General features: G+C 42.9%; 2 protein-coding genes across 2 annotated transcripts; one reads left to right on the forward strand and one right to left on the reverse strand.

Moving 5' to 3' along the window:
* Nucleotides 1-167: 167 nt before the first annotated feature.
* Nucleotides 168-8,629, reverse strand: ccdc135 (coiled-coil domain containing 135). The gene is made up of 17 exons (XM_071914037.2): nucleotides 8,556-8,629; nucleotides 7,781-7,949; nucleotides 7,205-7,330; nucleotides 6,868-7,062; nucleotides 6,334-6,492; nucleotides 5,271-5,489; nucleotides 4,990-5,121; nucleotides 4,367-4,439; nucleotides 4,058-4,186; nucleotides 3,804-3,932; nucleotides 3,485-3,708; nucleotides 3,124-3,339; nucleotides 2,826-2,936; nucleotides 2,465-2,575; nucleotides 2,019-2,213; nucleotides 823-962; nucleotides 168-255 (listed from the first exon to the last, which is right to left on the reverse strand). Exons 1-17 carry the CDS (start codon nucleotides 8,627-8,629, stop codon nucleotides 168-170), a joined length of 2,490 nt encoding a protein of 829 aa, XP_071770138.2.
* A 1,993-nt stretch (nucleotides 8,630-10,622) lies between these two features.
* lcat (lecithin-cholesterol acyltransferase) lies at nucleotides 10,623-23,479 on the forward strand. Its single transcript, XM_071914087.2, has 7 exons — nucleotides 10,623-10,773; nucleotides 17,821-17,977; nucleotides 18,253-18,368; nucleotides 21,242-21,337; nucleotides 21,719-21,943; nucleotides 22,521-22,716; nucleotides 23,116-23,479. The coding sequence occupies exons 1-7, from the start codon at nucleotides 10,623-10,625 to the stop codon at nucleotides 23,477-23,479; spliced, it is 1,305 nt and encodes a 434-aa protein (XP_071770188.1).
* The last annotated feature ends 1,152 nt before the right edge of the window (nucleotides 23,480-24,631 follow it).

Below are 24,631 nucleotides of genomic sequence, written 5' to 3' on the forward strand. Positions count from 1 at the left end.
CCAAACCATTCCTCATTCTCTGTAGCAAAGTATCTACATGTATGAAAAACACAAATGCCAAAGACAGTCTTTAAAAAGAAGAGAAGTTTATTGTGATACTTTTGTTGCTATAGAGGGAAGCGCTGAAAGACAGGTGATGGAGTGTCATGGCGGAAGCTGTGATCGGCTCAGTAGAGCAGATGAGGGGCCAATCGGGGGTCTCGCCGCAGCTTCTCGTCGAGAGCCCGGTACTTCTGAGGAGCTGTGTCCTTGTGCCTGGAACACACACACACACACACACATATTTGAGACAAGGAATTTGCTGTTAGAGTCAAAACAACACGGAAATAAAAAATGACTTTTCGCCTTTTTAGCTCATTCTAACTATCATACCATACAACTTGATAATTAATGCCAATTATTTTCTTGTATTTTTTTTTTAATCAAAATCTCATTATTTAACGTCCTAGAAAATGGAAAATCTTTAACGGTGACTTCATTGTGTACCAGGAGGCGACATAAAAATTCCAACCAATAAAACCATCACAGATTTTTTTTTTCTGTCTTTCTCTTCCTAGCTGACATCCCATTGATTTACACTTTTGAATGATCCCTCCTTGCGTTATGTCCCGCCCCAACATCCTGTTTCAAAAGGAAATACATCACATTTAGGAAGCGAGATGCTCACAAATTACCATTTCATTGTGTCTTTAAATGCCCTCAAGCCAAACTGAACCTTTGAAATATTTGGATCTCATCTAAATTCTAATTTTATTCTGTGGATTCAAATAGCATGTGTGTGTGTGTGTGTGTGTGTGTGTGTGTGTGTGTGTGTGTGTGTACCTGCTGAGGTGTAGCTTGAGAACATGTATTCTGAACATGGTGTCGGAGCAGTAGGTGAGGTACTCGTCCTCGTCCTCTTTGGTCATGTTGGGCTGGTTCTGCTGGTACCACTGTTGCTTCTGCTGCAGCTCCTGCGTCTCCTAAACACAGTTTGTTTTTGGACAATGTTGGTGCACCCACAAAAAGCTTGTAAATCACTGCCATAGTACATACAAACTCAGTCTCTTATTTCTTCTTCTGGACCAAATTTCATTCAGCCTATGTTATGTTGCAGGGCTCTCAAGAAGGCTTTGGCCACCTAGCATAGCCAGTAACTTCAGGTACCATTCATCCAAATAACCTGGAGACCCATTTTAACTCCCTTGTGTCCTGACCTAGTGTCTGAAACACATGGCTCTAATAAAGACAGTAGATAAAACAAAAAACTACCTTTTCGAGGTGTGTATGTATTGCACAAGGTTGGCTTACTCCTCTGGGTGAGGTAGGTCATGCAGAACTTTGTCCTTGAAACCTAGTTTTGTATCTCTGGGTATATAAACTCCTAATGTAGTGAATAAAACATGCAGAACTTAGTCTCTGGAACCTCGTTTTGTATCTCTGGGTATATAAACTCCTAATGTAGTGAATAAAACATGCAGAACTTAGTCTCTGGAACCTAGTTCTGTATTTCTGGGTATATACACTCCTAATGTAGTGAATAAAACATGCAGAACTTAGTCTCTGGAACCTAGTTCTGTATTTCTGGGTATATACACTCCTAATGTAGTGAATAAAACATGCAGAACTTAGTCTCTGGAACCTAGTTCTGTATTTCTGGGTATATACACTCCTAATGTAGTGAATAAAACATGCAGAACTTAGTCTCTGGAACCTAGTTCTGTATTTCTGGGTATATAAACTCCTAATGTAGTGAATAAAACATGCAGAACTTAGTCTCTGGAACCTAGTTCTGTATTTCTGGGTATATAAACTCCTAATGTAGTGAATAAAACATGCAGAACTTAGTCTCTGGAACCTAGTTCTGTATTTCTGGGTATATAAACTCCTAATGTAGTGAATAAAACATGCAGAACTTAGTCACTGGAACCTCGGGTATCTAAACCCCTAATATACCTACTGCAGTAAATAAAACATTCAGAGCCTTGCACGTAGAGCCATGTGTCTGTAGTATACAAACCACAGTAAATGAGCTGCACCTTTTCAAAGCGTGCTTGTATGAGGTTGGCCTTGTCTATCAGCCTCTGTTTTAAGTAGGCCAGACAGTCTTGGCGGAGCTGCACGGCGGCCGCTTGGCTCACGGTCTCCGGGTTGCCCAGCTGGACCAGGAAGGGAGCCAAGATGTCGTTCTCCTTCTCCTGCCGCCACCGCCGCTCCTCCTCCGCCAGGCGCTCCTGCCGTGGCAGCGAGGGACTTAGTGAAAACGCCATACTGAAGGTGCGAGTGCTAGTGTTTCTCTATAATAACACCATATTTCCCATAAAACCCTTCTCATTGTGTGTGTGTGTTTACCAGAGCCTGGCTGCGGTAGGGTGCCTCCTCGTTCCTCATTCTGTTTGATTGTGTCTGTCTCAGTAACTTTGGAGGCATGCCTTCCCATTCCTAATTCTGTGTGTGTGTGTGTGAGTGTGAGTGTGTGTGTCACCATATCCTCTCTCAGGCGGCGGGCCTTCTCAGCGCAGGCTGTGCTGTAGATGGAGAAGTGGAGCTCAATGCCACTCTCCTCCTGCTCTCTGGAGGATAGGATGGCTCTCACCTGCACGCACACACACACACACACACACACACACACACATATATATATACAGTGTGCACAGATTTGTAAAATGCAGCACAATTATGTCTTTTTGGAGTTGTGACACATACTGTACGTTTCACACACATATGTCTTTTAGGTGCTGTAATAATTACACACGTGTACACACACACTCACGTACACACACATGCTCACACACATGTGCACATAGACATCCAGGTTTCGTAGGAGATATTGAGGACAAGGCTACCTCTTTCTCAGAGTCTTTGATCTGGAGAGTCACCTTCTCCTCCTCGTTCATCAGGACCACCAGCATCTCATACAGGTGCAGGTTCTTAGGAGGATTCTCAAATGGATCCACCTGGACATCCCCCAAACACACACACACACACACACACACATAAACAAATATACTGAAATGGTGTTTTTTACAGGATTTTTGGGACTATCTCATCCAAAACGCAGCTCAAAAGGCTTCTTGTTTGAAAAATCTGTGAAATCAACTGTACAGCTTTGTGTGTGTGTGTGTGTGTGTGTGGTCTGCGTACCTGGAAGCCGGAGACCATGTCCGGCGTGAAGTCCTGGGCCTTCTGTGTTTCTGTAGACTTGCGAGGTTTGATGAAGCTCCTACTTGCGGGGATGAAACGATCGTCTTCCAAGTGATAGGTCACCTCGATGCGCTCTTCGGCCAATAGGAACACTCGCTCCGCCACGTCTTCACTGGCCGGCTTGGACCTGTTCCTGTGGAAACGCTCCACCACTTTCTGTTTACGTGCACGCACACACACACACACAAGCACCCACACACAATTTGTCTGATTAATAAAATCAAGCGAGTAGGTCAAAGCGTTTCTAAAGCTCCTCCCACTCCATTCAGTAGCTTTTCATTTTTTTAAAAACTATTTTTACCTGTAGCGGTCGGTTTCCCAGCTTGGGGGTCTCTCCTGGTCCCAACACTTGGACGTGGCGACCGAAGACGATGTGCCGGTAGTAGAGGAAGTCGTCCCGCTCCTGGAAGGTCTCCGTCATTTCCCCCGGCAGCTCCGCCCTCCGCGCCAGGCCGTTGGCGCGGACGTGGCCGTAGAACTCCATCTCACGCTCAGTCTCCGCGGTCAGGGTCAAGTACCTGTGGGCTGAGCCGGCCAGCGAAACAAACGCACCATCACTGAGGAGATCAACTCAAGTTTTGGGGGGTTTTCATGGTACAGCAGCAAAATACAGGGCTTACATTTGAGGCAGAAACTCCGTCCGGGTCTGAAGCGTTCTGTGGTGACGTCGGTGGCCTTGCTCAGCTCCCTCTCCTCTAGATGGTCGTGTCTGTGCTGGTACCACTCCTTCACCACGCTGGCCTCAGTGCCTACAACACATACACACACACACACACACACACAACCCCAACAATAGCATTAAACATTAGATTAATGGGATTCCTTGATGTTTTGAATTCATTCATTCATTCATGCATTTGGCTGGCAGACTCACAGTCCAGGTCTTTGTATGTGGTGAGGCGTGTGACCAGGCCGTCCGGCAGCAGGTAGGGAGAAAACCTCTCCAGCTTAGCTTTACGATAGTGGGTCACCTTCGCTCCGCCTGGCCAGCGAGTCTCCATGTCTAAAGAAGAGAGAGACAGCGGTTTGTGGACGCTTTACAGTACCAAGGTGCCATGTCTAAATGGGTTTGAGAAGGCTTTAAAACAGGGTGGTTAGTTATGTGATAGATAAAAACAGAGAGAGAACTGAGAGAAGTAGAAACATGGAGGCGGTCAGATAAATCGAGCTTGTGTGTAGCTACCTTGTTTTGAGACGGTGATCTTGCTGACCCAGGATCGCGGCATCTCAAACACCTTGGGCTCCTCGGCCTCATCCTTCACAACAACAACAAAATGTTCAGCATAACACTAACTGAACTGCACTCATGGTACAATTATCTTTCAGTGTTTCCTTCAGCTGTGATTCTGTGGGGTGAGGTCAGCTGAAAATTTGACCCCACAGCTAGAAAAATGACAATGCAAATGTATCTTCTGGCCTTATTGCTCAAAACAGTTACTATTGTTATTATAGCAAAGTTGTCCATATATCGTGGTGTAAATTTCAGTCAACTTGGGTCTCAAAACCCAAATCAACCCCCTTTTCTAAAGAAAAGTCTGATGTTTCATATAAAACCCTCCTGCATGTCAGAAACAGAGGGACACAGAGAGAGAAAAGAGAGAAAAGAGAGTGTGTGTGTGTGTGTGTGAGAGAGAGAGAGAGAGAGAGAGAGAGAGAGAGAGAGAGAGAGAGAGAGAGAGAATGGAAGTAAAAGTTTAAGTCAGGGCAAAGCCAAGTTGTGACACTTAAAGAAGAAACGGGAAAAGCAAAAGTGAGAAATTGGTAAATTTTAAGGTCAGTGTCAATTGCTTACACACACACACACACCTCCTCATCGTCGTCGAGAATGGCCAACTCAGGCTCTTTCTTCACGGCGGAGCTGATCAACAGCGCCTGGCTAGTCGAACCGTACAGCACAGACTCCCACATCATTGCGTTTTCCAGGTCGTACACCATATCCTACACACACACACATAAACAACCACACGCAGATGCGCAGGAGACACAGGCATACACACGATATATCTAGTGCAAAATCTTTTAGGAGCTGTAATACAACACACACATACACATTTGATTGGATTGATCCGTGGCTGCCTTTAACTCACAGCGCAGCCGTAACTGCAGTCCTGCATGTTGACCCAGTAGTTGTGGTTGTTCCAGATGCTCTCGATGCCCACAAAGCTGTCATCGGCGGTGGAGTAGCTCTTGCCGGTCAGCGGGTCGATGAAGAAGTTCTCGGGGACCTCCCGGCTCCCCGACAGCACCAGCACCCAGCAGTGCACCCGCAGGCCCAGCAACGGGTCCGGAGGGGGCTGCTCACTCTCCTGGGGAGGGTGGGGGGTGGCGGGGGCGGAAAAACAGGTCAAATGAGGAGCAAGGAACGAGAGAAAGGTGGGAGCGTAAAGACGGGAAGCAACAAGAAGCGTCAACTGGATGGATGATTGAAGATGGGTGCCACAAAAGTTGTGTGCGTTCTGACACATTTGTCATATTACACAATTTCTACTTATTATTTTAGGTTGTTGGGTTTCACCTAGTAAATCACCTAATGTACATCAATGCTCAATTCATGGCTCTGACAGCAGTACTCAACTTTTTAACCCCTCCATGTCTGAAAGCTTCCAAAGTGCAATTCTTCATTTTCTTTGGATGTAATTTTCTTATGCACACTTATTTTTTTACTAGACACCATGATCAGCTTAGAATGTCACCTCCTGTAGGCCTGCAATTATTTTTATTTTCAAAAATTCAAATCCACATGCCTGTCAATAATATACTATTTCATTTGAGTGTGTCTAACAGCCTACAACATTTTATTTGTAATAGCAGCAAGACAATTAGCTGAAAAATGTGACAATATAATACAATATCCAACTTTTTATCTAAGAACAACATCTAGCCTAATTATCAAAACCTCTTTATTATTCAAATAATAGAGGGGTTTGGGGTTTTAAATAATTAATTACAAAAGTTTTTCCAATCCTTTGACCCCAAGACAAGTGAGAGGTGATCTTAGAGTTAACAAAGAAATAGATTAAAAAATGGAAATCCATTTATACCTTTTTTCTTTAGGAAGAAACATAGATGGAGATTTTTTGGGGGATGATATCAACTCCACTCCCAGTTAAAATATAGCAGTAGTTTTCAACATTAGAACCATAATGTTACCTCCTGTAGTCGTTGAGCTTCCTGTTGTTTTTTCAGCAGCGCGGCCTGGGCCTCTTCCTGTTTCTTCTTCTCCTGTCGCTTCTCAAAGTGACTCTTCAGCTCCCTGGGAGGCTTCACAGTGTATTTGTTCACCTGTGGCTTCGGCTCTGTTATCGCATCCTGCATATGCACGCACACAATACATGTACAAACACACACACACACACAGGCGGAGTAAGTGGGAAAACAGTAAGAGAGCAGCGGGGAACATCAGGACAACAGGCATACATATTCATTTATGCATTCATTCATTTTCTAAACCTGATTATTCCTATTCAGGGTCACGCTGGACAGGTTGATAGTCCATCACAGGGCTAACACAGGTAAACATACACTCACAATCACACCTATTGGCAATTTAAAGTCTCCGATCCACCTGACTTGCATGTGTTTGGACTGTGGGAGGAAACCCAGGTAAATATGGAGAGAACATACAAACTCCACACAGAAAGTGCAGCAGTGTAGCTCAGTGGTTACAGCAACAACAGCACTGACCTTGACCTCAGTGACCAGGAGGGGGCACTCCTGCCGGCTCTGGTTGATCAGACACATCTCCTTGACCGCGTAGCCGCTGACACAGTAAGCGTTGTAGCCGGCGCCGAGCAGCAGGCTGCACAGCAGGGTGGAGAAGTCGAAGCACGTGCCCCTCTGGCTCCGCAGCACCAAGGTGGGGGAGAACAGGTACCTGGGCTGGGAGAGCGACAACACACGCTCCCTTTCAGTGTGTCTGTATGTGCATATATACATGTGTATTCAAATGCATGTCAAAAAAACAGCCACTGCGGTTGTTGAAAAGTTTGTTTTCTGCACTAGTGCGTGTTGTGTTTCTGACCGGGTCGACGGGCGGCTCCAGAAGCTCCAGCGACAGACAGTCGGCTACAAAGGAGGCACAACTGTCCCAGCTGTAGAGCTCAGAGTAGGGCAGCAGTGTGGACCGCAGGGTCGTAGACACAAACTTCTGGTTATTAGAAAAAACATAAACAGGTATTAGAGAGACAGACATATGGGTTGTTTCATTGTTTCCTGTACAATGTGGTAGATGTGGGGATTGGGGGTAATTTTGCTGAGGCCCAGGTTTACTCCTGAGCCCATTCTAGGAACACTTCAAGTAGGTGCTGCAGTTTGAGAATGGCTCTTATCTGGATATGAATGTCATAATATATGAACAAATGTGTGAGAGGGAAAGAGAAAAGTAGAGTTAGAGCAAAGCAGATGGAAAAGGGAAAGAGTAGAGGAACAGAAACAAGTGCAAGAAGAAAGAGAGAAGAAAAGAAAGAGAAGAGAGGAGATAAAAAAAAAAAGCAGATACAGTAAGTTGAGAGGCAGGGTATTAGAGTGACATTACTAATGCTAATGTAAGTTAACAAAAATCTGTGTGTGTGTGTGTGTGTGTGCCTATGTCATTTACCTTAACACCACACTCGTTGACAGGGCAGAGCAGCAGAGGTTTGCGGTCGGGGTAGAAGTGTGTGTACTGACAGCGGAAGTGGTCAGCGATGGCCAATAGCCGTCGCTCCTGGTGGGAGTTCACCTTGTAGGAGGCGGGACATTGAGACAGATCCCCTTCCTTTGTCCAGCTGGGGTCAGTTCAGTGAAGGATGGAGTACAAAGATTATTTCAATCAATCAATTAATGTATCAATTATTAATTAATTTGTCGTTCTATTTTTTTGTCTATTTGTCTACCTGTTTGTTTGTTGTTCTGTCGGTCATTTATGCGTTCTCACACTATAGTAGCTTACAGGCTACAGAGAGAAATAATATTCCTACTATCTATTCATTGATTCAAACTTGCTCAAACTCATATCATGTAATAGGTGTTTCTGTGTGAGTGTTCCTATAGGCCCACCATTTTGCAAACATTATTAGGGAGAAATTCCCTCACCGTGTTTATGATGGTCCAGGTAGAAAAACTTATGAGGCAATGACCATATGCCCTACTTACACTGGACAAAAGTGTACCATAAGTTAATGCACTGTGGTAACCTCATCTTGACCCATGGGTCTTCTATTGTCAATAAAGTTTTAGCAACCCTATATACCAGCCTCGAAACAAGCAAGATGTCATGAGGATACCCATTTATAACTGGTATGTAAAAATTGCATTTTCAATATTTGTTCCTTGCTTTGTGTGAATTGTAGAGATTCATTTTTCAAGTGTGTGTGTGGAGTGAGTAACCTCACAGTGGGAGTTCAGGAGTCCCAACATGGATGTTACTGAAAACATCCTCCAGCTCAGCCAGCTCTAGGCTCTCCATCTACTGTAACTTACAGAAACAAAAACAGCATGTCATGTATTTATATGCAGATTTGCTTCAGATTAGACTTAAAGCACACCTAAGTATTACCAAACTGATGGACGTTAGGGGATAGGGTCTATTTAGGCGAGAGAAAAAAAATTATGCTTTTCTGAAAGAAATATTGATTTTTACTTAACCTATATAGGTAGTTGTTTGTTATGATGATAGCCCACTGGAGGTCATAGTTCACCCCCTTTTTATTTACCACTAATGTTACATCACTCATGTAGCTAGCTAACCGTTAAAGTTAAGCTAGGTTAGTTAACCTAAGCTAGCTACCTATAAATTACTTACAGTTACCAACCTGTAGCTGGAGTGTATAAAGTGACATCAGGTTTACTCGTAAGTACAGAGTGCAACCGTTACAGAAGAACTATGAAATTACTCCTTTGGTAAACAGTCTTAAGGAGAAGAATGGAATTTCAAATTAATAGGTTACGGACGGAGTAACAGATGTTTTTTTGGGGTTTTTTTTGCCTCAGTTTACCTGTTGTGCGCGAATGAAACGTGGAGCGCTGTTGCTACTCTGTGTCCATGGTAACAGCAATGACGTTGTATCATGCTGCTTTCCTGTACTGTCGGAAACATATTTTATTGGGGTTAAAAAGAACATGAACGACCCAACAAAGTGGGATATGACTGGGATTTTTTTTTTTTTTACCCGAGTTGCTCTGATAGGATGTTTAGGGGGTGGAGAGCATGGAAGTCGTGTCAACAATTAATGGTACTGTCGTGTGTGTCTATTTTCACTCTCTGTTAAACTTTTAGTTGCGACTCATTTACTGTATCTTTTCCATAAATAGATTAAAACATCAACTGCATGCCTGGTGAGCAGTTTACCCTCTTAGCTATGTGCACCTTGGTTTCTGAAATGAATAAACAGCAACCAAAAAGCACTTGACAATGACTATATTTACCATTTCCGAAGATGAAAGAGGAAATTACGAGGAGTACATGAAGGCAGCATCAGTTTAACGGAAAATTCTCTAGTTTCCACAGATTTTTCTGGATGAGAAGTGCCAGTGGAAGTTGTGCCTTTGAAGTAGGTTGCTGCTAACTTTAGCATATTTGATAAGCATACTGTTTGTCTGTATTGTAAACGCGTCTAGGTGTAAGAGAAACTATCTGAATCCTGCATTATTTATCAGTACTTGCAATCCTGTTGAATTAAGCCAATATGTTCATGAGTATAAAAGTTTACTTGAATTTCAACTTCAACTTCAACTTTCAACTTTATTTGTTCCCGGAGGGCAATTGGTTTTGCAGCAAGACATACAAGACAGACATAGATACAAAACTATAAAGTACTGGGGGGGGGGGGGGGGGGGGCACTGAATGTTGCGGACTCGGGGAGAACAACAGTGGTCCCAAATTGACCTTCCCAATCAAAGAATTGCATACAAAAATAAAGTGCCAAAGTGCTTACACAAATAAAACACGAATAAAGTGCTGAATTCCGGGACATTCATTTAATTTAATTTCTAGTCACGGGAATGACATGAATATTGTTAATCATTCACCCTCTATTGCGTAAATACGTGTGATTTGGAGAAATCAATAGGGCAGTGGGTAGCTTACTGGTACACGTTTTATTTGTCCGCGTGCGTGCGTGCTTGCATACTTGTTTGTGTGTGCGCGCGCGCGGGTTGAGTGAGTTAATTAATCATCCTTGCCAATGCAATGAGTGATTCAGACATTATAAGAGAAGGACCAACGTGTTCTGAGCCGTTGCATGTTTTATCCCCCGGACTGGAGGCTGTAGACGTGAATTTATATGGGCCAGGTAACTTAAAAGCCTGACTGGACTGACCTCATGTTTTCCCCGCTGGCCGGCCCGCCTCTCCCTCCCCCCGACAGCATTAAAGGCCCTCTCTGCATCCTGACCTACTGAGACCAAGACAAAGACAAAGACAAGGTCCCTGCTCTGTCTGCCACAGCTGGAGTAGGAAACATGGGACCCGCGGCAAACTTCTGCTCGGCGCTGCTGGTGATATTTCTGCTGGCGCTTCATCACTCTTCGGGTTTCTGGCTCGTCAACGTCGTCTTCCCTCCCAACGCCCAGACCAGAGTACCGAGCAACAACACTCCGCCGCTCATCATCGGTAAGCAGCTGAGTCTGTTTGTGTGTTTGTGTTCACCTCACCTGGCCGGACATCTTAACCTTCTGTCTGCCTGCCTGATGTTGACAAAGCTAATCCGTTATGCCCCAACAGTACGCACTGTTTTTTTTTTATCATGTTAAATGTCAGATTAATCTCTTTGCTGATATTTTTTGCATGCAACCCCCCCCCCCTAACCCTAACCCCATGCTGAAAGTCCAAAATCAGGCAGTTTGGACACACACAGGTCGATTTTGCCCCTTGAAACTCCAAAGAATCAATAAAATCCCACAGGCTGAGACAAGCAGGGTCTGTCTGGGTTTATAGTCCACTCTGCTCTATATAAGACAGATACTCTACTGTAGTGTGGTTTGATGTTACACAAGACTGTCTCTGAAAACCTTTTTTATATATTATTTATACACAGAGGACTGAAATGGGCCTAAATGTTTGTAAATCTTTTGAGAGAGTTTGACAGTCAACATGTTGCCTAGTAAGCACAAAGTCACAAACACTCACCTAGCTGAATACTATGCACAAAGCTCTCTGTCTGTATGTATGTATGTATGTATGTGTATTTATTTTGGAAATATTTATGTATTATATTGTATCTATCTATCTATCTATCTCATTAGTGGTTGGTTGGTTGGTTGGTTGGTTTATTTATTTGAAGTTTAACAACAGTTAGTGGGCCAAAAGTGAAGGATTTGGGGTTACTGCCTCCATCCCATCTTCATCAGTATGTATTTGTGTTTTGGAGAATGTTGTGACAACAGGGAGAGCTATAAAATAAAGAGGAGATATAAAGAGAGGAGGGGAGGAGATCATCGATGCAGTTGCTGTCCTACAGTCGGTCTGAAGGTTGCAGTTTGGGGTTTTTACCCCTCCCAGGAGACCGACCAGAGTTCAACTCGTGCTCATAACATTATGGTGCAATGGAGTTGCATACATGAGTACACTGTACTCTGTACATTTGACCCTGCATTTCACTGTGTGTCTAAAAAAGACATAGTATGGCCTAGTTAAGCGGGACCGAACCATGCTTCAGATCGGTGGCCTCTCAGTGAGTACAGCTCCCACACCGTGACTGCAGGGGTTCCTCATCTTCATCTCATCTCAGCACTCCCTCTTCCTCTTCTCTTCCTAATTCTCCTCTTCATCTGCTACTTTATTAACATGCCATTACACCATTTGGCAGGTGTCAAACAGCTTTTAGACAACGTGACGCTAAAACTCTTCATTGATATACATTCTTTTAGGCAGGGTTCCTCTAAGGTAAGGTGACCCACCCCACCTAGAGGAGACACTGCCAAGGACATGTTGATATACTTCAGTAGCTTTGGCCAACTGCCTTTGCTCTATGCTCCTTCTCTCCATGTGGTCTGCATTCTCCTGGTGAATCCCAGTCAACCAGGAATCTGGCCTTGCAAGGTCCAACTCAGCCAAGCCATGTGGTCCTCATCTGACGCTGAGGACCACATTGGAAATAATAATGATGATAATAATAATAATAATAATAATAACCTTTATTTGTATAGCACCTTTCATACACAACATGCAGCTCAAAGTGCTTTACATCAATAAAAGGCAGATAAAAGACAGATAAAAAGATAAAATTCATATAAAAGAACAAGCAAAATGCATTGCATTAAAAGAATCAAATCAAGTAAAATAGAAAGATAAAAGAACACAACAAATACTCCCACTTTTAGATGCACATTGTGAGTGAACCCATATGTTTTTCTTTAATTTTCTTTTCCCCTGTCCTTCCTGATTCTACTCTTGATCTGATATTTACGTCAGATCTCACTGCCTAAGGCAGACGAGAATCATAGATTCTCCTCTTGGTCAAAAACCTCACCATCCACAGATGGATGAGAATCATACAGGGTAAAGCTCTGTCCCCCCCACATATAGTGTTCACTCGTGCAAGTAAGCATTACCCGGACAAGACCAATGAAAATTCGTACTTGTCCGTGTCAGCTCTGTTGGGATCCTGAACAGAAACAGTTAAAATGAAGGCTATTTAAAAGCTAAGCTGAAAAGATAAGTTTTTAGCAGTCGTTTGAAAATACTTACAGAGCCCGCCTCTCTAATATTCTTTGGGAGGGTGTTCCACAGTTTAGGAGCATAGTTAAAAAAGGCTGCATCCCCAATCTTCTTTTGAGTGGGGTTTTGTACTTCTAACAAACCAGCAGTAGAAGACCTGAGGGCTCTTGATGGAATGTAGAACAGCAGGGATTCTGTAATGTAGGCCGGTCCTAAGCCATTAAGAGCTTTGTATACAAGTAAAAGAACTTTAAAATCAATTCTAAAGGGCACTGGGAGCCAGTGCAATGTAGCTAAAACCGGAGTGATATGCTCTCGCTTCCTTGTTTTTGTTAAAAGTCTAGCTGCAGAGTTTTGGATAAGTTGAAGCCTCTCAATAGACTTTTTTGGGAGGCCGGTAAAAAGGGCGTTGCAGTAGTCCAGTCTACTTGTAACAAATGCATGAGTTAGCTTTTCAGCGTCTTTCTGGGTTAGGAAGAGCTGCACCTTGGCAAAATTTCTAAGATGAAAGAATGCTGTTCTGGTCACCTTGTTTATATGGGAATTAAAACTTAGATCAGAATCTAAGATAACACCCAGGCTTGTTACTTCTGATTTGATCGAGGGATTCAGGTTCCCAAGTCTTGTGGAGAGTTCTTCCCTTTTGGCTTTGGGGCTGACCAAAAGTATTTCTGTCTTATCTTCATTCAGTTTTAAGAAATTTGTGTTCATCCAATCATTGATAGCCAATAGACAAGTAGTGAGGGAGCTTAAGGCATCTGCATGATTTGGCTCTACAGAAATGTATAGTTGTGTATCATCAGCATAGCTATGGAAATTGACATTATGTTCTCTGATAATATCACCTAATGGAAGCATGTATAGTGAGAAAAGCAGGGGACCAAGACAGCTTCCTTGTGCAACACCAGAAGTTAGATCATGTTTCTCTGATACATGATCTCCAAGACAGATGAAAAATGTCCTCCCTGTAATGTACGTTCTGAACCAGTTTAGGACACATTCAGAGAGACCAACCCAGTTCTCGAGACGATCTATGAGAATATTGTGGTCGATGGTGTCAAATGTTGCACTCAAGTCCAAAAGAACCAGAACTGAGACCCTGTTGGCATTAGTGCTAAGTCGCAAATCATTGACTATTTTGGTGAGAGCAGTTTCTGTGCTGTGGTTGACTCTGAAACCTGACTGAAACTTCTTCAGAATGTTGTTTTCATTTAAAAAGTTGTTAATTTGGTTAGAAACCACTTTTTCAAGTACCTTACTTAAAAAAGGAAGGTTTGATATGGGCCTGTAGTTACTTAGGACCCCACAGTCCAAATGTGATTTCTTCAACAGCGGTTTCACAACAGCGGTTTTAAAGGCATCAGGAAGAACCCCAGTCTCAAGAGATGTATTAATGATTTTCAGAGCAGAGTTTGAAACACTATTGAAAACCCTTGTAAAAAATGTAGTGGGGACAAGGTCAAGAGAGCAGGTGGAAGATTTACTCTCTATTACAATCTTATTAAGTTCTGCAACAGAAATACTAGAAAATGCCCTCATGGATGTTTGACTTTTACAAGGTTGGTTATTGAAATTACCAGCACCTGAAGCGATACTAGCACTGATAGTTGTGAGTTGTGACAGTATTCTAGGATCACTCCCGCTCTCTGTAATGATCTTTGAGAAATGGGCTTTTCTTGCAGCACGTACAGCATTGTTATATGCAGTTAAGGATTCTTTATAAATGCTACGATGGACCTCAAGTCCAGATTTTCTACACTTCCTTTCTGCTGCTCTACATGTTCTCTTGAGCTCATGGACAGAGTTATTTATCCATGGTGATATTTTGCCACTTTTTGACCTTGAGTGGGGCCACTTTGTTCAGTGTATTACTCAGATTGTTATTGAAAGCATCAACCATTTCATGTACTGAGCAGTTCAGATGACATGAGTCCAGTTCTCTTACAAGCTCTGAGAACTCAAGTTCTGCTGTTGCATCTAGGAACCGCTTTTGAGCAACAATTTCTTTCATGTTCCTGGTTACAATCAAATGAGCATCAAAGAAGACACAGTAGTGGTTGGAAACAGAGACATTAGACACTGAAACATTGTCAATCATTAACCCTTTCATCACAACCAGGTCGAGTGTGTTACCATGTTGGTGTGTAGCCTCAGTGACATGTTGAGTTAGTTCTAAACTGTCCAGTAGGTTGATGAATTCCATAGCCTTCGAATCAGACATATTATTTATGTGAATGTTTAGATCACCATTCAAAATGATTCTATCATGTCTGGTGATAATAAGTGATGCCAATTCAGAGAATTCTGGGAGAAAAAATGGTAGTTGCCTAGGTGGCCGATAGAGTGTTAAAATAAGTACTGGAGCTTCAGCCTTGAGGACAAAGGCCAGATATTCAAAAGACGAAAACTCTCCTAGGTCAACCTTTGTACAGTTAAACTGATCTGAGTAGATTGCGGCTATTCCACTAGCATTTAGTAAAGCTAATTTTGAAGTTTTGACAGAGCCTGAACCCGATTTTGAGTGATGAAGGACACATATCCAATTGTCAAGTTGTTTCACACTGCAGCATGGAGAGGGTACGTCTTGCTTATTCTACTGCTAGTCAAAACAGGAATGGGGAAAGTTACAGGCACTGACGTAAAAAGTCTTGGTGGTGGTTGTGATCCAGCAATATGTGTATTGGGTCCCAGCTTGATATGGGAAATTTCATGAGTACCAGCTACACTGTAGCAGGGACCCCAAGGCCATCAGTTGTTTGCTTCTCCGGTGTTGATATCAGCAACGCTGGTGTGACACAGTGCGCTTGGCGCCTCCAGGATGGATGAAGGTGGAGGGGGGCAGGGAGGGGGAGGACATCTGGGAGTTGAAGAGGGGGGGCATGGGCAAGGGGGACGAGGGGGGAGAATTGAAGAGCGGGTGCTGTGGGGGTGGTGGAGCCTGAGGGCTGGCTAGAACGGTGCGGGGAAGGGGTCGGGGTCGGGGGTGAGTTTAAGTCCGGCATTCACCAATTCTTCCATCTTATCTGTGAATCCTAACAGAGGGGAGGCGGGGGAGAGGGAGGGGGAGGGGGAGGGGGAGGGGAGGGTGATCTGGAGCAACAGAGAGCTCCAAGCTGAGGCTGGGTCAGGGACTGGGGCTGTGGTGAGAGTGACTGGTCATCTGTGGGTTGCTGTTGAAGTTGGGACTGAAGTGTGTCAGAGTTGAGTGAGTGTATCCGGGAGGGGGGCAGATGGGTGATGAAGGGAGTAGAGGAGATTGTCCGTTAGTAGTTTCACTCCAGACCCGTTTAGATGGTGGCCATCTGCTCTGAAAAGGTCTCTACGCCCCCAGAACAGGTTAAAGTTATCAATGAAGTTCAGTCCTTTTAAATTGCAGGTTTTGGACAGCCATGTATTCAATCCAAGTAAAAAGTTCAATGAAATCCAGCTTCAGCAGTTCCGACTGCTCTCTGCGAATATCATTTGTCCCCACATGTACAATGATTTGATTCATTTCTGGGTGGTCAGACAGTACTTGAGAGATTTTTTCACTGATGTCACAGACCATTGCACTTGGAAAACAACAAGTTTTGATCATCTTACCGCTTATGTTTCTGATAGCGGCGTCTCCAACAATGAGAATGTCCGGCACAGGTGTCCACTGGGGGGCCAGGCTTCTTGTCCGTCCAAGTCCGTCCGCCTTTGACTTTAACCCTTTATCTGTGCGCACCTTAGTCCGTCGCCGTTCTTCCTTGTGCAAATGATCAATAGTGGTCGCCATTTCTGATTCACACAGATTCAATAGTGGTTCAAATCTATTTCCAGCCGTAATGTCGGGGATGACTGCAGTCTCTTATTTGCATTAGTCTGCTGTCTATTTGTGTGATTATTTTTGGGCTTTGCGCCCAGCATATACCAGTGGGTAGTAGACTCAGTCTGTTCAGTTAGTTTCTTTGGTACTGGTTCAGGTTTACCAAGTTTTGGGAAGGTTATGGAATCATTCAATGCTGGCACTTCATTAGCACTCTGAGCCTGAGTTCTAGGCTGTTTTAACTCACCGACTAAAGACATTGGAAGTGTGTCATGAAGTTCTCTGTCATTTTCCAATGCAAAAATTCTGGTTTCTAGCAGAGCAATCTTCTGTAGCAGTTTATGGCAGTCTGAGCATTTTAGAGATTCCAGAGTGTGAGGAGGCATCGTGCATTCCCGAATGGTGAAAGAGTTTTAAAAATAGGTGATCACGACCTCTGATCACTTTAATCCTGTAGAATTAGTAGTTAACAGGAACTCCCACTCGTATTTTTGTGCAATGCAGCTGGAAAAACAGGAAAATATTGCAAAATTGAAAATAGATAAGCAGGCAGGAGCAAAGCAGAGAGCGTCTGCAGTGCTGGAGGGGCGGAAGCAATATCGGAAATAGGCCTACATGTTGTGTTCTGCTTTCACATGCCATCCTCTGGGTTCATCTCAGAACTTAAGATCTTTGACATTGGGAACTCAAGATGTTTGACATGGCTTTTATATGCAAAATAAATCAGTCAAACAATCAATCAGTCGATGTATCAGTTAAGTCAGTTAGTTTGCGTTCATTACTAATCAGACTTTGAAGTCTGACTCTACAGTACAGTAGAGTAGAGTAGAGTCAGGTTATGACTCATTGCTTGCCTTCAGAGGTCATTGGCCCGGTCTAGATACATACAAACTACTGACCATGTGGTAGAGGAGTTCCAAGCGAGGGACGGTCAGTAAAAGCTATTGGTTTATGGTCTATAGTTGTATTACTATTGTCTTTCTTAAACTATAGGCCGGGGACAAAAAATGGTTCACAGGCCTGCTTCCTATGGAACGCTGTATTTACTTTTCTAACCTGACACTCTTTATGATTAGTGACCTACAGTGTACTTAACCTTTTGGTACTTACCTGGCAATTTGATGAATGCACATGGACATTCATGTTTTATACAGTAGAACGAAACATCAAGTCTATAACATTTTTGTATGTGTGCGTGTGTGTGTGTCCAGTGCCAGGGAACCTGGGGAACCGTCTGGAAGCTAAGATAGACAAGCCGACCCTGGTCCACTGGATGTGCTACAAGAAAACTGAACACTGGTTTCCCCTGTGGATAGACCTCAACATGTTCATGCCCATAGGCATAGACTGCTGGATTGACAACATTAGGTAACACCAACCCCTTAACGTCTGTCCTGTACTGAAGCCTTATGACCTTTCACCCTAAGAAAGCATAGTGGCAGTGTTTTCTATCTACATTTGATCTACAAGTTCACCTTTTTTTTTTACCGTAGTTTACAGCTGTCCTTGCCTTGGAAAATATGTTTTAATTTCCCCTTTCTGTTTTCAAGTAACTAGAATAGGTTTGTTCATTACATTAGACAATGCTTTTTGCAGATAATGATTTGTAGATAATAATATTGGTGCCCATGTCCGTGCCCCAGAATTGTTTACAACAGGACGACTCGGCGGTCATCCAACTCACCAGGGGTGGAGGTGCGGGTGCCAGGATTCGGGCAGACATATCCCATCGAGTTTCTGGACTATAACAGACTGGCTGGTGAGAGAAACACATCTGTTATTGGTTGCTTAGTGGTCTGGGACTTCTGAATTTGAGTCTGATTCTTGATCCTTCCTTGCATATCTCTGTACTGCACACTATCAAATAAGGCAGAAATGTCAAAATTAGGTTCCCTGAAACCCAAAATGCAGTGGCAACTGAGCTGTCAAACATTTGGCTCTGTACTTAATATTAGGGTTAGACCAATATATTGTTTTGCTAATATAACAAGCCAATATTGGCCTTTCATTAAAAAACAGATATCGTTGCCCACTGCCGATATGATGGTGGTGATGGTGGATACGATTGTTTGGAATTATTTGACACGAAAATCATCAAATTCAGACATAGATCATCATCAACATAGATCATCATAAACAAATATTCACCTATAAACGAAAAACAAAATAATGAGAAAATACAGATATATGTTAAGTGTATAGTACTGTATCTATTGTTGGGTGCTGCCTGCCCTTGCTTGAGGTTCATTCAGTCAACCAGAGGGAAGAAGTGGGCCGAAGACTGTGGTTGCGTTCAACAAAAAGTCTCTTTTTTACTAAGCGTGCAGGGTGAGGGATGATGGGAGAAACTGTAACTTAAATTCTTCTTGGTCAGGGTCTCAGCTGGTTGCCAGCTCCGCCTAGGGAAGGAGAGAAGAGGGAGAGTCCGGGTTAAAGCACCAAAAAGGTTCCTCTAGGTCTGTCTCAGACCAGGTACCAGCATCTGGAAACAGTTAATTCCAAACAGAACAGTCCACGGTTCATTCCAACATCACACATCAGAGTTTGATCAACAGCAGCATAGTTCCACCTCTATATAACGGGCGCACACGGGACATGTAGCTGTTTACCGGTACCGGGTTACGAGCTGGCCTGTACTGTATCCAGCTGTCTGGATTCCAGAAAGCTTCAAAGTAGGTCACAGTAATTAGGGGAATGCAGCACACCTGTGGCTGTGTGGCTGCCTTCCCAAGTGCATAGCATTGTAAAGGGGTAGTATCTGCCATCAGTGACCCGCCCCCGTGGCCTACAGTGGTGACGCAACGGAGCATTGGGGTGCCACACTGTTTGTGCATTCACGTGCTATCAGATAAATCGGAACAACACATTTCCAAGTTATGATGGTGACCTTGGTGACCTTTAACCTTCTCAATAGTAATAACAATAACAATAGCAATAGCAAGTTTATTTATATAGCACATTTCGTACACAGGGGTAATTCAGTGTGCTTTACATACATAAAAGCAAAAGGGAACATCCATATATAAAATATAGTTAAAAGAAAGTACAAAGTACATAAAATAGTAATTAAAAAGAAAGTAATATAATTAAAAGATAAGTAATAAAAAGAAAATACAAAGTACATAAAATAGAATAAAAACATAGTGGAAGTAGCCTCGACTGTGTGTTTATATCTATTGGAACACCAAATAGAGAACCATAGAGCAAAAGCCCGCCAATAGAGCCTAGCCATAAGCCCGAGACGTCAGTTCCCCGCTAGGAGTGACTAGAGGTCTACTTCCAGAATTAACGTGCAGTAGGAATAGAGTGCAAGTTTTAGAGCTCAATCGTAGGCACATGAAAAGAGAAATGTTTTTAACCTGGATTTAAAAATTGCTACATTTGGGGCACGTCTAAGATCTTCTGGCAGTTTGTTCCAGTTGCATGCAGCATAACAGCTAAATGCTGCTTCACCATGTTTAGTTTGGGCTCTGGGCTGTACTAGCTGACCTGAGTCCATGGATCTAAGAGCCCTACTCGGTTTATATTCTTTAAGCATATCAGAGATGTATTCTGGGCCCAGACCACACTTTAAAATCTATTCTGTAACTAACTGGAAGCCAGTGTAAAGATTTTAGAACTGGAGTAATGTGCTCTGTTCTCCTGGTCCTGGATAAAACTCTAGCAGCAGCATTCTGAATGAGCTGCAGCTGTTTAATGGTCTTTTTAGGAAGACCAGTTAAGAGACCATTACAATAGTCCACCCTACTGGAAATAAAAGCATGGATGAGCTTCTCTTGGTCATTTTGGGACACCAAACCCTTGATTCTGGCTATATTTTTAAGATGATAGAAGGCTGTTTTAGTGATTGCTTTGATATGGCTGGTGAAAGTGAGATCTGAGTCTATTAGAACGCCAAGATTTCGGACTTGGTCTTTGGTTTTTAGAGCCCGAGAGTTGAGCTGTTTACTAATACTAATTCTCTTCTCTTTGTTGCCAAACACAATAATCTCTGTTTTGTCCTTATTTAATTGAAGAAAATTTTGGCTCATCCAATTATTTATCTGGTCTAAACAATGACACAGAGAGTCTATTGGGCTGAAGTCATCTGGTGAGAGAGCCAGATATATCTGAGTATCATCAGCGTGATTATGGTAATCAATGTTGTTGTTCTGTAGAATTTCACCCAAAGGCAGCATGTAAAGATTAAACAAAAGAGGTCCGGTCTCAACAAGGTGAAAAAATAAAGTTTTGTGAGTCAACAGTAACAAAACACATACACATGCACCTTTATTGCAAGTTTGAAGTTAGCTAGATGAACCTAACATTTGTTTGAATTAAGTTAATCTAATTAGCGTGATTAGCTGCAGGATGTCTGTGTTTGTTTATTGTGTTCCGGGTTTGATTTTCTGACAAAATAGCACATGAACACAACGCTGTTTAGCAGCCGACTTGGAAGTCCCGGATGTCGGACCTTCCCACCAGCATATGAACGCACAATATTCATAGTTCACTGTCTAATGTTTGCCTGTTTTACACCATATGTAAGATCTTCAATGCTCTTTGTAGCTTTACTACTTTGGCACCAACCAAGTAAAGATGATTCAGATCGTGAAGTCTGCTAGTGACTGAGTCTCTTGCTGTGTTTTGCAGGTTATTTTCACACCATGGTGCAACATATGGTCAACATGGGCTACGTCCGCAACGAGACAGTCCGAGGAGCGCCGTACGACTGGAGAGTCGCTCCTAGTGAGTAGCACAAATACACATGCATGCATGAACACTTCGTTTTTTGGTATCCCATAAATCATTTTGCAACCCCCTAACATTATCTCACGACTGCCCTATCATGAGCATATATATAGTGCTAGAAACTGTATTTTTCCAAACATCACTCTTTCTAGCTCCCTCAAATCCTCATAATCCCTAGCCTGCAACAACAAAACAACAACAAAACTACTACTACTACCACTACTACTAGTACTACTAATTAAGTACAGTGTTAAGAAGTGATATAAAGGACAATACTGATTTAATATTTAAACTCCTTATCATTTATTATTATTACACATGATACACTCACATGCAAACCCTGTCTCCTCACCTCTGCCTCCATCCCTCCTCCCGCAGACGAGAACGCAGAGTATCTCTCCAAGCTGCAGGACTTGGTGGAGGAGATGTACGAAGAGTACCAGCAGCCCATCTTCCTGCTGGGCCACAGCATGGGCTGCCACTACGTCCTCTACTTCCTCAACCACCAGCCTCAGGCCTGGAAGGACAAGTACATCAGGGGCTTCATCTCCCTGGGAGCTCCTTGGGGGGGCGCTGTTAAGCCGCTCAGGGTCATGGCATCAGGTAACGGCACCGTATAGACAAGGACAGGGCTGTTGTAGAATCAGTGATGCAGTGGTAAATAGAAAGGTGGGTGAACTATGACTTCTAGTTGGTGGTGATCATGAGGCAAACAACCACCAATATAAACAATCAATTACATTTTCAGACTAAACACAATTTGTTTTTTCTCTCTTAAAATGCTCATTTTCATCAGTTTGATACCATTTAGTATGATGCATACTGTGAATTTTCCTCATAAAGATTTATGCTGACCTTTTTCTCTGAGGTGGCAAAGCAAAAATATCAATATTTATCCTTCAGGGGTCAATAGAACAAAACAAACAAACAAAAAAATTGAAAGAAAATGATTATTACATCAGTAAAGTTCTTAGATTGCCAGTTAGGACCTGAAACTTTACAGGGCAGCTTTAACTTTGTCACACATTCAAATGATTTGACTGAATATGTTCTCTTTGATCCATTTAATTAAGCGCATTCTGCAAAACTGTACATTTTTCCTTGCGTTTTCCTTGTAACTGAAAATAATGTTTTGTTTAACTCTCCCGTATTACGTCCTCCGTCTCGCTGCTCACTGCAGGTGAAAACGACGGCATCCCGATGATTTCCAACATCAAGATCCGCGAAGAGCAGAGGATGACAACGACTAATCCCTGGATGCTGCCGTCCGAGCAGATCTGGCCAAAGGACCACGTCTTCATCTCCACGCCGACCTTCAACTACACCAACCGGGACTACCGGCGCTTCTTCACGGACATCAGCTTTGACGACGGCTGGTAACTAACAGCTTTAACGTTATTAAACAATCAGAAATTGGACCTCCATTCTCCAAAAGAATCTTCATCTGTGCCACTTTTCACTTTAATTGCAGAGAATTTACTATAATCCTGAAACCAACCCAAATACATTCTTGTGAACACAATAACTCAAGAACAATTAACAGTAGAAACTTCATACTTACACTACAGGTTCTCCCTATAGAGTAGATGAACTGATTTGAGCATCTTGCTGCATAAATAGGTTTGGTTCATGTGTTCCTGCTATTGTAGTGCAAAAACTGCATTGGCTTAAGTGTGCAGAAATCATTTCTTCATAACCACTGTTCTACATTTGATTGACATCTCCTTTTATTATCATTCCTTTTGATAAATCCCTTGTCCTGCTGTTTTCTCCAGGTACATGTGGGAGGACACCAAGAACCTGACTGCAGAGCTGCAGCACCCTGGGGTGGAGGTGTGGTGCATGTACGGCGTGGGGCTCGCCACTCCGGTGACGTACATATATGACGAGGGGTTTCCCAACGCCGACCCGGTGGACTTTATTTACGCTGACGGGGACGACACTGTGGACAGCTTCAGCATGAGCCTGTGCAAGCGCTGGGTGGGGCAGCAGGAGAAGCCGGTCCACGTCACAGAGTTCAGAGGGATGCCCCACCTGGATATAGTGTTCCACGACAAGGTGCTCAACCAAATCCAGCACATCCTGGAGGGCAATTCAGACACCCCCGAAGAAGTCGACTGCAGACCCGGAACAAAATAGCAGACAAAATGCATTTCAGTATTTGGAAACAGAAAACACAAAGGAGTGCTTGATTTGTACGTAGCTGGCACTTTTGAGGCTGCTCAAGTGTCAAGCAAGTAGCTCTAATATTTAAAACCTAAAGTCTTGTCCAGGTTTTATTAGCACCTCCTCACAACCCAATCAAGTGCAGTGGCTTGAATCCCAAGCCACTCTGGACTAGCATGTGATCCAACCCCGACCCCTTGGCCCATAACCTTGATCCCTAATCTATGGGTATGGGTTTGACCCTGACCTGCTTTCTTCCCCTTCTGATAGTGTGGAGAGATGTGATCAACTGTAATGAAGTCTACTTTGATTTATCTACCTTATATTTGATGGTGATTATGATAATGATTGTTATTTATAATAATCATAATAATAGGCATATTTTCTCTGTTATGATGGTACATTTCACAAGTCATGTACTGTAGCGATCACAAAGTGACAAACAGAAATGTCAATCAGTGTGTGGTTTTATCTCTTTGGCTAAAGCCAATTTCATTGTTTCATTGTGTCTTTACAGTGCCACTCAGACAAAACCTCTGCTATCCTGGTTTGTTTTCTCTTGATGAATGATTAATTGTCTCATTACTTGTAAAACATGACATGGGCGAGCTGAACCATGCCCTACCACTGCTTACAACTACTTCTGCAGCCTCTCCCCCTTTACCTCCCACCCACCCACCAATACCTGCACACACACACACACACCCTATGAAAAATCTCTATATTACTTTGGTGTTCCCTAGGTCTGTGTCTGTGGTAATCAATAGTTAGGTTATAGTGACCATATCAGTATATTTTATTTCCAATTATGTCAGTAGAATATTATTATGAAGACTTATAGTTTTGCTGTGGTATTTGTATATCATTGTAAAAAAATATATTATAGGACTGCTTTTCTTCAGGGCACATACACATGCATAGTCACATATACAGTAGGACTTGTGGTGTGAACTGTGAAGTGATTTGAATGTTTTATACTGCCATGTATACATGCCGAATTTATTTTAATGTTTCCAGTGAAATAAAGCAGCTTTTATTACAAACTGGCTGGTTGCTAAATGATTCGTGCTTGGATCTGTTTTAGATTTTAGATTCATGACAAATCCCAATCTCCTCCTTTTGCGT

Source organism: Centroberyx gerrardi, chromosome 4 (genome assembly GCF_048128805.1).
Source record: "Centroberyx gerrardi isolate f3 chromosome 4, fCenGer3.hap1.cur.20231027, whole genome shotgun sequence".
In the NCBI taxonomy this organism is placed as follows: domain Eukaryota; kingdom Metazoa; phylum Chordata; class Actinopteri; order Beryciformes; family Berycidae; genus Centroberyx; species Centroberyx gerrardi.